We start from the raw sequence: 15,989 nt of genomic DNA on the forward strand, positions 1-15,989 counted from the left end.
TTTTAAAATCCTTTCTGTCACTCTCTATTAAAAAATAACTAACAATAATTATAACAAAAGTGTCACTGACACTGATACTTTCTAGCTTTCCACAACATTTTAAGGGCAAATATCCTACTTTTTACTCCACTACATGTATTTGATCATTTTAGTGGCAAGTTATTTTTGCATATAGGTTATAAGATAAGACTTTACAGAAATTCACAAGCTACCCAGCAGTATCTTAAGTAGGCTAATTAAAATTAGCCTTTACTAGCTGCTAAAATAACATGATGTCATATATTATTTGTAACAATTTAATATGTAGTATTCTGAAATGGGCTATTCTGCACAATGAGTACTTTTCCTTTCTTACTTGAAAATTTGATACTAATACTTTTACTTTATATTTTGATGATAGGCCTAATACCTTTGTACTTTAGTAAAATATTGAATGCTTGACTTTTGCTTATAACAGAGTATTTCTGTTATTTATTTAGTGGGATTGCTACTTAAGTAGAAGGTCTGAGGAGGACAGGATTATTCAATGTGTGGGAAAGTTTTACACACAGCACATGAACGCAGCATGACATTTTGCTCTTCCCCTTTCTCAGATGGGGAGACGCGTTTGCGGGCGTGACGCCATAAACCAATGAAGCTGTGAGAGAGGAGGGGTTACATGTCCCCATGTTCATAAATACCCTGAGCTTCTCTCTCACATCCGCTCTCTTGCCCTAGACGAAGTGTACCCTGGTGGTCTGTCGGTACCGTTTTTATTCTTCAAACACCCGCAAAAAAACTCAAACGCAATCATGAGCAGGAAATTCTTCGTTGGTGGAAACTGGAAAATGAACGGCGACAAGAAAAGCCTCGGGGAGCTCATCCAGACCCTGAACGGAGCCAAGGTGGACCCCAATGTCGGTATGTGGATCTTCATGAACCGTTACACCAAACCTGCTTTAGAACATATATCATTTTAGCCACTTAATTGTTGTCCGATTATCATGCTCACACTGTTAATTACAGCTTCAACAGTTAACTTGTCCGCGTTTTCATCTCTTCATATCACAACCGAATTCCCCATCCAGAGTCAAAATGGCTCGGCCATTCAATAAATCAATGACACCATTAGCAGCACAGACCTACATCTCCTTCGTTTTATGCACTAATGAAGTTACATTCATTGTGAGCGATGCTTTTTCCCGATATGTAACCGAGCTGACACTGAAAAGCCCCAGACGGACAGAAAATGAATGAGTGCAGATGACTGGTTTCGGTAATGTCGGTGGTGGGTGTGCGTTTGCAGCAGCACGTAGTCCAGCTGCCAGCTCTGCCTCTGCTGTGAAAGTGCTTGGTGCATTCAAGTGAGGCTGCTCGTAAACGTCTCCCCTTTCATCTGTAAGCTGATGAAGATGCACAGTAGCCTATTGTGAGAAGTTATTTTAACTTGTTGATGCGGTTGGAAAATTCATTGTCACGGAAGTATTAAACAAGTCAGAAGAGCACAGAAAACACTGATGCATGTTTGGTTTTGTTTTTTTTTTTTAACCCCCTGCTTGGTCAATTGTAGTCATCTCGTCTACGATTTTTCTAGCGTGACGTGAATGCAGCAGTAGACATTTGCCCTGTTTCAGTCTGCTTCCTGCAGATTTGAGACAAACTATACAGGCTGCTGTTTAATTAGGACATAACTCAGTTTTTCCATTCGGTGCACGATACTCACACGGAAATTGACACAAGCAGGGAGACGTTGAATGTGTCTCGGCTTGTTTCTGCTGTCATAGGGCCACTTCTGCTCCTCCTGCAAGTTGCTGTTGTGCAACTTCAGTGTTGTGTGTGTATACCAGTTCACCGTTCAGACCATGTTGGACCTTGCTCCATAATGCCCCCCCCCTCCTCACAGCGCCAGAGTGAAACTCAAGCAGACTTCCCACTGGCCTTTCTGCAGAGCTTTAAAGTCAAAGTTCAGCTGTTTCATTCACATGCTGGATATTATAACTCCTGCTCTTTCTTTGACCCTCTCAACTCACATGACTTTTCTTTGACCTCAGCAAAATGCAGCTGTGTAGGCGACCTTTTAGGAGGCTGAACTCAGACCTTTAATGCAGAGGGGTTTAACTGTGGCCTGGGACAAATGACCTTTACCAAACCAATAATAACATGAGGTGTTTAATATAGACTCTGGTAACTCCAAGATATATAGTTACATTTTGAATGTCAGTGTCTTGACTTGACTGTACTCTACTTGACCAATGCAGACTGTACTGCTGTTGAAAATCATGTTTGTCTGTGAAGGCAAACATTTTGTCTGTTTCAGAGAAGTACACCTTGGATGATGGCAGTTTCTAGTCCTGTGTTTTGAATTTTGGTGCTGGTGGACCCTTTTAGTTTACATTTTGATTATGGATTAAGTCTTTAAATGTCACATTTGAAAAGACTGGGCTGAATTTGAGCCCACACAGTGTTGAAGTGTGGAGGCCTGGAACTTCCCCTTGGGATATTGTTCAGTAGCTAAACATACCTGGTCATATTCATGGAATTTAGCCACAACAAAAAAAGGTTAAAGAAATTTTTTTGATAAACTTGACTAGAAAATGTTTGTTTTTTGCTGTCTTTTTTTTCCATAAAGGCTATAATTATTTGTTGGAGGCAGAATTATTTGAAATGGAAAACTCACTGTTTAACCATCACTCACGTTACTCATGATTGTTGTCTGAATTCTGTTATGTAGCCTACATTTGCATCTTCTACCAAAAGTAAATCCCAAACGTGTATGTATGTGAAGTTGGTCAAAAATGTGTTGCTATTTGGTTGTATAACTTGTTGGAATAGCTCTCACTGTCCTAAAACCTAATCTATGCATTGTTTTCTTCTGTGTTAATAGAGGTGGTGTGCGGTGCTCCAACAATCTACCTGGACTTTGTCAGGTCCAAGCTCGACGCCAAGTTCGGCGTTGCTGCTCAGAACTGCTACAAAGTTTCCAAGGGAGCCTTCACTGGGGAGATCAGGTACGTCATTTATCATTAGAGGAACATAACAAGGGTTTGATAATGAGTCGGTTTAAGAGGATTTGATCATTTTGTGTTTTTATATTATGAATATCATCTGTCTTCAGCCCTGCAATGATCAAGGACTGTGGTGTGAACTGGGTGATCCTGGGACACTCTGAGAGGCGCCACGTCTTCGGAGAGAGCGATGAGGTAATTCTGGATGATTTTATCATAGACCGTAATGACAGAGTGTAAATGGTAGGACTTGCATCCTTTTACATGTTTAGGAAATATAAAATAAATTAAAACACACCTGCGTACACGTTACAATTAGGTGTGTGTGTATGTGTTAGCTCATTGGTCAGAAGACAGCCCACGCTCTGGAGAGTGGTCTCGGTGTCATCGCCTGCATTGGCGAGAAGCTGGACGAGAGGGAGGGCGGCATCACCGAGAAGGTCGTCTTTGCTCAGACCAAGGTCATTGCAGGTACGCGACTCCTGACGATTCCACAGTGGAGTTTTATATGCACAGGAGAGTCTGGATGTTGTAACACACATTTCAGGGGCAATTTGCGCAAGGTGGAGTGTGGTGGAAATCAGGAAACATTGTGAAATACAAATTCAAGTCTTATCACATGTCTCTTTCACAGACAATGTAAAGGACTGGAGCAAGGTTGTGCTTGCTTACGAGCCTGTGTGGGCCATTGGCACCGGCAAGACTGCTTCCCCACAGCAGGTAAATATAACTAACTACTGAAAAGGATTTCTACACTCTCTTCCCACAACCCATTGTAATGTTTCCTGTACAATATCTCAGGCCCAGGAAGTTCATGAGAAACTGAGGGAGTGGCTGAAGACCAACGTGTCTGAGGCTGTAGCCAGCTCTGTGAGGATCATCTATGGAGGTCAGTCAAAGTCAAGTTTGTGTTAGTAGTTGAATAATTGCTAGGAAAAAATCCTCATGTTCTCTTTTTGATTTTGCACATCTCCATAAACCTGTTCATCTTCTCAGGTTCTGTGACCGGTGCTACCTGCAAAGAACTCGGCTCCCAGAAGGACGTTGACGGTTTCCTTGTGGGCGGAGCTTCCCTCAAGCCAGAGTTTGTCGAAATCATCAACGCCAAGGCATAAAAAAAACTCAGGCAGCTGCATTGTGACCATGTCCAGATCAGAGGCCAGATCCATACAGACGATCCATTTCCATCATCCCTCACACTCAGCACTTCCTCTTCCCCCTTTTATTCAAAGTATCTGTAATAATGTCATTCCCTCCTTTTCCTTTATATATATTTTTTTGGTATATTTTTTTTCATGAAGAAAAGGGACAGGTTGACACATGCACTGAAACGAGTTAAGTCCACTGAGAATGTGTGCATACTAACTTCCACACCAAGTGCTCAAGCTGTAAAGATTGACAATTACACCTTGAGGTGGACCGCACGTCCACGCCTTTACTTGAAGTTTACGAACTTTTTTTTTTTTTGTAAACAGTCACAGCTGGTGTCAAGCCGATTTATTTTGTTTAAAATCGGTCTCGTGTGTGTTGTGAGGTTCTGTGGGTTTTGCCTCCCTGTCGACGTGCATGAACCACTCTCTCTCATTGGCTGTTTTGCCACGAGAGAAGTGTCCATTACGTGTTTATCCTATTGTGTGTCATGGCTGATGGGTATGGAGGGTGGGAAGGCTGTAAAGAAACATTGTAATAAACGGTTCAGAGACTGTTTTGTCTTGTGTTTTTGTTTTAATAAAGTTCATCCCATTGCTTTCGGGGGGGGGGTGAGTGATGGCAGGGATAGAGTATCTCATTACAGAAGTGAACTCCTGTTATGACAATGCCATGCAGAAAGGCATTTGACATCTATTTTTATCCCAGCTCTGAACTAAAACCGACGCACGGCAGTGTAAGATTCATGTATTGGGGGAAACTGTAGCATTGCCAGTTACAAACTTAGTTATATAGAACTTAACATATTAGTGTATATTAGACTGTAAAATAAACATCTTGTGTTTGTTGTAACAAGACTTTATTCCTACCTCAGGTCTCTTAATAATAAAGTATACTCCTATAAACAAACAAAGTGTTTTTAGAGGATTTTAGCCTGGTTGGTTTCTAACCAACTTGCAAACATTGTATACTTCTCACTCTGATGCACACACTTTCATTGTACTCTACAAGCCAGGGAGCAAAGCCATAGCTTTTGTCATTTTCCTTAATTCAACAGTGAGGGTAGAGATGCAGACAGGAGAGGGTAGGACATGAAGCAAGGATCCCCCTGCTGGAAGCGACGCAGCAATATTCTATGCATCTTAACTACTAGGGCAGATGCCCCAAAGAGTGTTTTTAATTGGTTAGGAAACAGTCTTTATGTAGTAAATATACAAAAGTATTTTGAATTGGCCATGAGACCAAATAGTGTGTAAATACACTGTGCTTAGGTTCTGTAAGTTTGTTTCTGTGGTCTTGAGGTAGATTGTTTAACCTTACACAGGGTAAGTTGGTTTAGTATAAATGCTCTTTTGTGGTAACACCCTGTTAATGGTACAGTATTATAACAAAAGAACAGGTTAAGTCATTCATATAAGAGAAAATAAAACTAAAAGACAGGTGGCAAGTGGAGCAGGTTAATTCAGCTCAGGTTGAGGTCAACATTTCAAATGTTCAGATTTCCTTCAAAATCTGCGTATCTGACTTCAGCAAATATTCGGTTTTAACCAAACTGTCTGTCCCAGTGTCTTTGTCTTCTTTATATTCTTACTGTATTGAAACCACCACAAGAGCAAGGGTATGTACAGGAGGAAGACAACATAACAAGAATACTCATAGAATCTAATGTAATTTAACACAATAGCACTTTTTAAAATAGCATTTTATTTTCATCAGAACTGCACTGAACATAGCATCAACAACACACAAAATAACCAAGTTAAAAATTAATGTTATGTTAGTTATAACATTTGACAAATGTTAGTTACAATTTATACATATATACATACAAAGACTTGCACAAGCACCGGTTTGCTGTATGTTTGATGATTTCATTAAACATGAATTTCATTAAAAATACACAAAATGTGAGCACAATTTCAGCTGAAATGTGTCTTAAAACTAGATTCTGACAAATTTCCGTATCTGAATTGAGGCTCTATTGGTAGATGCTGTGCAAGCCCCTTGAGGCAAATTTGTGATATGGGACATTAGGCTATATAATTAAAATTACTTGACTTGACACTGGGTCCCTCTACAGAATAAGACAAGGCCCCATGATTGGATAGAAATGCAAGCGCCACCGTTGGGCCCTTTCTATTTCAGTTTTTAGTTGTGCTTTTCGTTGTCCAAATTGCTAAACAAAGAGAGTCTCCAGAAATCCCGCATTGATTTCATGTGATTTTATTATGTGAGCTGGGCTCTCATTGGACATTTTATTTGGGCAAAGTAATTTACAAATATAATCCCATTTATAAATACAGTTTTTGTTTGTTTTGTAATGTTATATTTTTCCATTCCGCAACCCTTATTGTGCGCTGCATTATATTACAAGGTGTTCCTTTTATTTTGTCCCCATCCCTCTGCATCCTGGATACGGAGAACAGGGGTCTTACATTCGCACCCCGGTCCTGCAGGGGGCGGTAGTGCCTCACACTGAGCACTCAGAGTGGCACGGTCTCATGTCCGTGTTTACAAGCGAAGCGTGACGTTCACGGATCGCCCAGAACACGTCTCCTAGAGCAACTAAAAGCTATTTATTTTGATCAGAGACCTCTAACATGCTGTCCCTGAAAGCTTTTCTCAGCGAGAGACTGGCAGCCGCGGCAGAGGAGATATTTGGAGCTGTTGAAAAAACAATAGCCGAGTACAAAGAGGAGATTTCTCGTTCAAAAGATGTAGAAATCAGTCGTCTCAGGATGCAGCTGAAGCTTCTCAAATCAGGTTGGTGAATGGAATCTGCTTGCAACCAAACCCCAAGCAGCTTTGCATGATTCTTAAGTTAAACTGCATGATTGTCATTGTCATCATTTGTCTTCTAACCAGAGCCCCGGTTGGATAGATGCCTTGGAGCCCAGCTGCAGCAGCACACCCACCACCACCATCATCCTCATCCTCATCCTAATCCTCCTCAGCAGCAGCACCATCAGCCAGTCCCTGTAGTGGAGGCTCCTGGGTCCCAACACTGTGAAGAGGATGGGGGGCACGAGCATGGCGCAGGAGCATCCCGAGCCCTCACAGGTCAAGAAGGAGCATCAGAAGAGCCACAGGGATTTCTGGATGGCACAAGATGCAGAGCAGCTCGGGAGCCTTGAATCAGACATCAAAGACTTCATCTCATCTCCTGCCAGTCTGAGAAGCAGCCTGCAAGACTCCACCTTACCCTTCCACCCCAACCACCACAACAACAATGGCGAGGAGAGCAAAGAGAAGCCCTACTGCTGCTCTGTTTGTGAAAAGCGCTTCAGTAACTGCTCCCACCTCGCAGCTCACATCAGGACACACACGGGAGAAAGGCCATACAGATGTGAAATATGCAGAAAGACTTTTATCACAACAAGCGCTCTAAACAGACACCAGACCATCCACACTGAAGGAAAACACTTTGTCTGTAATTATTGTGGTAAATCCTTCAAGTGGATGGAGTCTCTTGGCAGGCACATGAGAAGTGTGCATAAGGAGAGAGAATGTACCTGTATGACTGTCACTGAAATCACATTAATGTCCATCAGATTCATGTTGTTAATCATCTATGATTTAAGTATGAAACACCAAACATTATTATGTGCAAACAAAGAATGTAATGTCTGTTGTAATGTCTGTCTGTAACTGTGCATATACCTCATTAAACCTTTTGTACATAAACACTAGCTGCTGTAAATTATGTGCAAATGAATTGTAAAAACACATTCACAGGCATAGTGTTTTATAAATAACTTATGGTAAATGTATTCTTACAGAATAAAATGTTAATACTCTAAATACTTTGTTTGGTATAGTTTAATCTATACTGCTTTCTGCTGCAGGAACAGAAGGAAAGACAAGTCACACAGTATTCCAGTAGGTGGCAGTAACGGCATTTAATTCACAATTTCCCATCAATCTACAGTATTTGGCAACATTCAGACATCTGTAATGTACTGAGTATGTACTGCTTTTCTGGGAACTGACTGTACTCTTACAGTCAAACTATTCCAAATATGAGAGTGGTAACTCCTTATTCCCATTGGTTGAAAGTAACTGAATTTACTCAAGTACTGTACATTACAATTTTGAGGTATATTATAATAATAATACTTTATTTATTTAATGGCACCTATCATGGCACTCAAGGTCACCTTACATCATGTAAGTGAGTAAAGATGATTTTAAAGAGCAGTCTGGAGTAGAGTCCAGTATACGGATGTGAGGCGGAAGAGAGTTCCAAAGTTTGGGTGCCTTGTAATGGTCCTAGTACCCATTGTGTTGAGGATGATGGCTGGTAGTGCCAGTAGACTTGATGAGGAAGACTGCAGGTACTTTACTTGAGTTTGTTGCTACTTCATACTTAAAAGTACAATACTAATTTGTTAGCTCTAGTTACTAGTTACTTTGCACACTCAGATAAAACAGAAAATAATCAACAAACAATTGATGATGTTATATATAAGCACTATGTAACTTCTTTTTGAAAAGTGCTCTACAAATTATTATTACTATTAATTATTATTATTAAATTATTATTATAAGCTCCTGGATACCTCAGTGGTTAATGCCACTGACTTTGGTACAGGTGATCGTGGGTTCGACTGGCTACTGGAACAAGACATTCATGGACTAGAGCAGAAAATCTGGATCTGATGCAATGCTACTATACAAGCAATCCCGGTGAGAGAGGTTATATGCAGAGACTATGGGATATATGGATGCTTCGAAACCCATCATCAACACCTAGAACATCTGGCAACTGCTATCACAACTAGAGATTGACGAAGCCAATTGCACAAGTCACCATCAAGTGTGGCATATACCAAGGCGATGTTGTTCTGCATAGGCCTGAACCCCCTCAGCCAGATAATCACAAAGACAGTTACTGGTACAGATACCGGTTCCAAAGTCACCTCCTCTACATCTTCGTCATTTCATTTATTCATTTAGCTGACATTTTTATCCAAAGCAACTATACATGTCAGAGGTCGCACGCCTCTGGAGCAACTAGGGGTTAAGTGTCTTGCTCAGGGACACAATGGTGGATGTCTAACAGTGGGAACGTGGGTCTCCCACACCAAAGGCAAGCATCTTATCTATGCCCCATCACCACCCAGTACTCTACATGGATGACATCAAGCTGTATGCCAGAAATGAGCGAGACATCAACTCACTGATCCACACTACCAGGATTTACAGCATTGGAATGTCGTTTGGACTGGAAAAGTGTGGTTGCATGGTATCAAAAAGAGGTAAAATGATCAGAACTGAGGGGATTGAACTACTAGAAGGCCACATTGCAAATGTTTAGGACCTTGGTGTTGCAGGCCGCAGGCTAACGGAAACCATGAGGAGGCAGCAAGGAAGTCTGCCACAGCCAGATACCTACAGAGAGTAAGGCAGGTCCTGAAAAGTCAGCTGAATGCGAAGAACAAGATCCGAGCCATCAACACATATGCCCTGCCAGTCATCAGATAAATAAATAAACTGGTCAAAGTAGGAGCCACTGACATCAAGACAAGAAAGCTCCTCACAATGCATGGAGGGTTTCACCCCAAATCCAGCACCCTGAGACTGTACACCAAGCATAGCGAGGGAGGCCGAGGGCTAGTGAGTGTCAAGACGACTGAACAGGATGAAACAACAAAGATCCAGGAGTACATCAGGAAGATGGCCCCCAAAGATGAAGGGCTTGAATACCTCAGGCAGCAGAAACCAGAGGGTGAGGACAAGGAAGACGAAGACCCTTCATGGAGAAACAAGCTGCTGCACAGCATGTAGAAGAAGTGGCTGATATCAAGGCTGGACTAAAGGACAGCACAGAAGCACTAATCATGGCGGCACAAGAACAGGCACTCAGTACAAGATCAAGAGATGCTGGGGTCTACCACACCAGGTAGGACCCCAGGTGCCCCTGAGACAGTACAGAACATAACAGCAGGGTGTAAGATGCAGGCAGGAAGTGCGTACATGGAACGCCATAACCAGGTAGCTGGCATAGTGTACAGGAACATCTGCCATGAGTATGGGCGGGAAGTCCCAAGGTCAAAATGGAAGACACCTCGTAAGGTAGTTGAGAATGACCAAGCTAAGATTCTGTGAGACTTCAAGATCCAGACTGACAAACTGGTGATGGCTAACCAACCAGACATCATGTTAATCGACAAACAGCAGAAGAAGGCTGCAGTGATAGATGTGGCAATCCTAAGAGACAGCAAGAAGCTTGAAAAATGCCAAGGGCTGAAAGAGGAGCTACATAAGATGTAGAAAGCAAGAGCAACAGTAGTGCGCAGAACCCTCAAACTCCCAGGCCTCTGGTAGAGGACCCAAGCTTGAGGATGACACATACCACCCCGAGGGGAATTTTTATATACATACATATATATATATATATATAGATTCTAGATCTCGTGAGGTGTGGGTTTCCCCGGTTTGGAGTTTGCATGTTCTCCCCGTGTCCACGTGGGTTCTCTCTCCAGGTGCTCCGGCTTCCTCCCACCCTCCAAAGACATGCAGGCTAGGTTTATTGGTGTCTCCCAAATTGTCCTTAGGTGTGGATGTGAGTTTGAGTGGCTGGCTGTCCAGCTCTAGCCCCCCGCGACCCTGTACACAGGATAAGCGGTTGATGGATGGATGGATGAGAGCATTGTTTTACAGAAATTTTCCCAAAGCACAGCTCAGATAGTGCCTTTTGAAATGTTGGGATCTCCACCAGGATCTAAAATAATTTTGCTTTGAACTATATTAAACAGCACAGCATGTGTTTGTAATGACTGATCCACTTGCGAATCAGATGCATTTGAGCGTTAAAACCTCACAGAGATATTTTAAAGAAACTGTACATTCTTTACTATTAATTTTTTGGATTAATTTTGATACACATCAATGCATTACCACAAGCACAGGTGTGACTAATAACATTAAATATGGCGCAGTAAGCCAGCCTGACAGTGAGCCTGCACGAACAACAGAATAGTGTTTGTGTGTATTTGTATTTTGTGTTTAATTTCAGCCGGTGGACCTTTAATCTTACACCTTCCAAATGTCTTGGTGGACAAATGCATAATTGATGGTACGTCACATGGGAGTTAGGAGCTCATGAGTTCAGGCAGAGAGTGAAACAGGTGGTTGAAGGAGCAAGGATCCAAAAGCACAGTAGTATTAATTAGTATGAATTAATTGTAACTTGGCAGTTTAATGGGTGGTGGGCTGGTAGCACACTGTTTGTCCTGGCTGATCATGCATGTAGTAACGTCCAAACTCACTGGCAGGTTGGGCAGATACGCTTGTGACTGTAAATAAAAAAAAATTCTCTCTTAAAAGTCATGGTCCTGACTGTAGTTTACTGTATATAACCAAAGGTATGTGGACATCTTTTTGGCCAGGACTCTTATTTCTTATTGGTATTTTTAACAGATGACATTTTGGCACGCAACACTAGGAAAAACACAAGTTTAAATAATAAAAAAGAATGATGGCTGAATTCCTTTTTGCTGCTTTGGTTTCAGAGTCCTGGTGTTGTGCTTGCTGGCTCACTGTCATGCCCTATTGGAACACTTAAAAACAATGGAGCCATTGTTAAATGAGAAACACCTGTGATTTTCCTGCTTTGACAAGTGAAATTTTCTGCCAGAAAAAAGGCCTATTTAGGGTACAGCTACAGTATACAATGGTATTTTAGACAACAGTGCACTTCCAACATTATAGCAATTATTTGGGAAAGGCCTTTTTCTGTTTCAAAGTGAGGAGACTCAGGTGCATAAAGTGAGATCCACAAAAAAAGGTTTTGGAATTTGTTGTGGAAGAGCTTAGCCACCCTGCCCAGACCCCTGACCTCAACCCCATCCAACACCTTTGATACTAACTTGGAACACCAACTGTGAGTCAGACCTTTTCGGCCAACCTCACTAATGCAGCACTTTAGCAGCACATTAAAGCCCATGGAACAAGATGTTCAATAAACATGCGGGTCAAATGGTCAGGTACCCACCCACCACAATGCTATGTATTTGGCACAAGCTATTAACTTGGGGTGTTGCTATGGTTCTCACAAGAAATACAGTCAATCCACTTCAATCCTCAGGGTGAACTTAGACAGGGCTTCCCCCTGCTGTGCTTCCTATTTGCTGTAATTATGGAGTGATTTCTTATAATCAGGGGTAAAACTGGGATTTGTAGTGTGTGGGAGCAGTGATTCACAATGTTGGCCAGAACACTTATATACACAGCAGCAGCAGCAGCAGCAGCAGCATGGAGTTGAATGTTTTGTGTTAGGTGAAAGTATTACATTTTAGTTTAGATATACAGTTGTAACTGTCTTTCATCTATGAAATACAGAGTTCATTGTGGTTACAGCCAGGTTCAAAGAGCCGATACACACATTTCAAAACAGTCTTTTTCAGTACATGCATTCCTATTTCATGAGTTGGCTAGCTTAATAAAAAACACTTGAGATGCTGATAATGAGAAGTGAGTAGCCAGTGCCTACACTTCATTCATGTCTCACTGTGTTGTAGAACATCTTGTTGAACTGGATAATTATTTCAGTGTACACTCACTTACTGGAGAGAGGTTTTCTGAGAGCTCTCATGTACATGCAGGTGCTCTGTGCAGTAAACCACTTACGACAAGTGTGCAGAGTAGACAATTAATTTGATGATACAATATCTGTTTTATTGAAAATCTAATATAAAAAATGTGCCAGGGCTCTGCTCCAAATCATTGGATTTCAATCGAATGGAGGGTTGCGGTGGACTGAATTCACCCATGGAAGTTATGTCGGGAGAGATAACACATACAGCGTACAGCGGTGACACTAAAGTGAAGGGGACCTTATTGTATTATTTTACAACCCAGTCTGCACCTTCTCTCCTGTTTGGTCTCAGAAAATACCACAAATAGATTTTACATCGTATCTCCAAAAAGAGCCATGTGCTTCCCATTAACTCTGTGGCCAAAGGGCTCCCTAACTCTTTGTTCCCATTTAATGGGTACATAATGTTTCAGGTATCTAAAGAAACAAATATATTTTCTGAAAACATCCCACCATCATTTGAAGACAAGCAAATGTGTTTTGAATTTGTGGTTTTACCAGCTGTTTTATGTTTGGAAACTCAAATGTGATCATTCCAAGACACCCATGACTGGTAACAACAAACCTGTGTGACTGATTGATTTTATTATACTGCATTTTATAAATACACACACTTTAAAACATATATAGAAAATAGAACATGTTATGGTGTAATGCAACACTTATTTCAAACCTTGACTGTATGATCATTTGAATCCTCCAGCTGCTACTGTGCACTTGAAAGTGTACGAATGAAATTTGGACCATAAGCATCCAAAGCCTTCTTTCCTCATCTTGATGTGTTGCCTTCATCCTCAACACCTCCTCAATCCTCAGCACAAACAGATACATCAAAATGTGTGTTCAATTCCATAAATATTTCATGTTTGACAACTCTGTCTTTAATAACAACATTCAGTCATGTTCAAACCCAGTAATGTGTTTGGTCCAACAGAAGCTTTACGACAATTAGTAATCTGAGTTCTAAGTACCATTTTTAATCCTTTTCTGTGCCTTTAACTAGCTAATACGCCATTGTTTCCATTTCTACTAGAGTAGGCACTTTACAAATCCAGTTCTCTTGTTTCTCCAGTCAGTCTTGTAATTCTGAATTTGTCCTCAACCTGGACAGATCAAAAATATCAGATGTTGTATGTAGCTCAATGGGTGGATCCTCATAGACTCAGTGAACACAGTGAAAGCTTTCCATTTTCAGGCCTAGCTGGACCGGTGTTAATCATGTAGCTGAGATGGTGAGGATCCCAGGATGTCCCTGGTGTATAGTGGAAGGAGGCAGAGAGCTCTGTCACTCGCACGCTGTCCACAACCACTTAAAAATGCTCAGCGTCCTGTGGGATCATCTTCTCCAGGCTGGGATGGAGCAAGCAAGAGGTCAGAAGAGACTGATTGTACTAGGAGGAGGTTAAAAAGGCAACAGACTCAGCAAGCACTTGTGCCACTGTGCGGTTTGTCTGAGATGGCACTCCTGCAGATGAATGAGGAGTTGGGGGGTTTGCTGAAGCCGAGGTATCATTGACCAGGGTGAGTATCCCGCCATGGCATGGGGGAAAAAAACATTTTGTATCTAATTCAGTGAAACAAACAGAGGAGCTCCAGTGTAAAACTTTAACAGTAAAATTGGAGGAATGTGGCGGCTATTGTTTCAGCAGGGCAAAATTGGACCACAAGAGAGACAGAGTAGCAGCCACAGTCAGCACTCAGGTAGAGGGACAGTGGACATGTGCAATAGTGGGGGGGGTCATAACAAATTTTATGAAATATGACAGCTCCTGCAGGAAGGAAAGGTGGTTGTGGAGCAAATATATTAGCTAGAAGATGCAGCAAAGTGTGTGAAAGCGGCCTCTCTCAGGCAAAACAGAGCTTGGAAGAAAAGGGGAAGTGTAGAGAAGAATATATTTTGCTGGCAGGAACTGTGGGGCAGGGACTAAACTGAACTAGTCACTGTTTGTGTTAGGTATGGTAACATGTGGAAGTTAATGTGTCATCTTTTCAACTGTGTGTAACTGAGTGTCTGTATAAATGCTTTGGACACTGACACAGGGTATAGCCAGATCCCATCGTACAGTATATAAAGCCAGCAACACATTCACTTGTTTTGCTTTGTTTTTATCTTCCAGCAGTGTATTACAAATATGAGGGACTTTGTTGTCGTGGAAATTATATTCCTGGTGTACCAACTGTTTTCTTTGAAGAATTTATTTAACAAAAGAGAATAAACAGAGAAGTACTAAAACACATATACAGCTGGTCCAGAGACCTGCCGCCTAGGGCGGCTTCGGGCAGCTTCGGGTGTCTGGCCCCGAGCAAAGGGATGCATCATCATTTACACAGTCTAGGTTTCTATGTTTTGGGGAACAGAGATCCTCTTTCGGCCTTGAATGAACATTCCAGGAGAGGAGAGGAACAACAAGAGAGGAAAACACCAAAATAATCTCACAGCTCTGACCTAAACCCTAGTAAATGTGGACAGACTAACATAAGGAGTATAGGAGAGGAAAGGTTAAGGATAAAAACACAATACATATATATCTATAAGCCAAAACGAGAACAGTAATAATAATAATAATATTAAAAGATTATACATAAAAGATTAAATGTAAGAGGACACAATTTTCTGCCATAACATTTGTGTGTTGTTTTTATTTCTATTTATACTTTCAATTCATCTTGTCTGAGCACACATGCCTCTATATGCATTGTCTTGCTTCACATTCATACAGTTATCAGCAGCAGTAACTAGATATACTGTACAAAGTGCATCAACATGCTATGTATTTTGGCATGTTTATTTGGGTGTTAAAGCAAACAGTTACACATTATTTGGGGAACATTTTAGTTTTGCATGACTTTGGCATCACCTCTTAAGTGAAACCTTTACAATGTAGATAAAAACTGGCCCTGATTAGATGAGCGTGTGTGACTTTAATCGAACAATGTTGATAAGTGGCCTTGTTTGTTTAATCCACATGAATTGGTTTCACATGCATGACCAAATGAGTCGGCAAACAGTATTTTCAATCTTGCTGCTGTCACATTGGGGTCTGTCCACTATGACAATACACTTAATTACAGATGATTTCATAAACCACAGGGATATACTTAGAAGTTCAGTGATTTAAAACATACCTGCCAACATGTATTATCTTGATGCACTACACCATTCATATATGGTACTAAAAGTAGGTCAGTATGAAAGAATAAGAATTATTTGCAATATTTTGTCCTAGATTTGAAAACAACAGCTGCTAATAATAACA

General features: G+C 41.3%; 1 protein-coding gene across 1 annotated transcript; it reads left to right on the forward strand.

Moving 5' to 3' along the window:
• The first annotated feature begins 686 nt into the window (after nucleotides 1–686).
• tpi1b (triosephosphate isomerase 1b) lies at nucleotides 687–4,689 on the forward strand. Its single transcript, XM_038711112.1, has 7 exons — nucleotides 687–900; nucleotides 2,864–2,987; nucleotides 3,095–3,179; nucleotides 3,323–3,455; nucleotides 3,619–3,704; nucleotides 3,786–3,873; nucleotides 3,981–4,689. Exons 1-7 carry the CDS (start codon nucleotides 792–794, stop codon nucleotides 4,097–4,099), a joined length of 744 nt encoding a protein of 247 aa, XP_038567040.1. The 5' UTR covers nucleotides 687–791; the 3' UTR covers nucleotides 4,100–4,689.
• The last annotated feature ends 11,300 nt before the right edge of the window (nucleotides 4,690–15,989 follow it).

Source organism: Micropterus salmoides, unplaced genomic scaffold (genome assembly GCF_014851395.1).
Source record: "Micropterus salmoides isolate LMB-PRFRI ecotype aquatic unplaced genomic scaffold, ASM1485139v1 Ms_hic_scaffold_11, whole genome shotgun sequence".
Classification (NCBI taxonomy): Eukaryota; Metazoa; Chordata; class Actinopteri; order Centrarchiformes; family Centrarchidae; genus Micropterus; species Micropterus salmoides.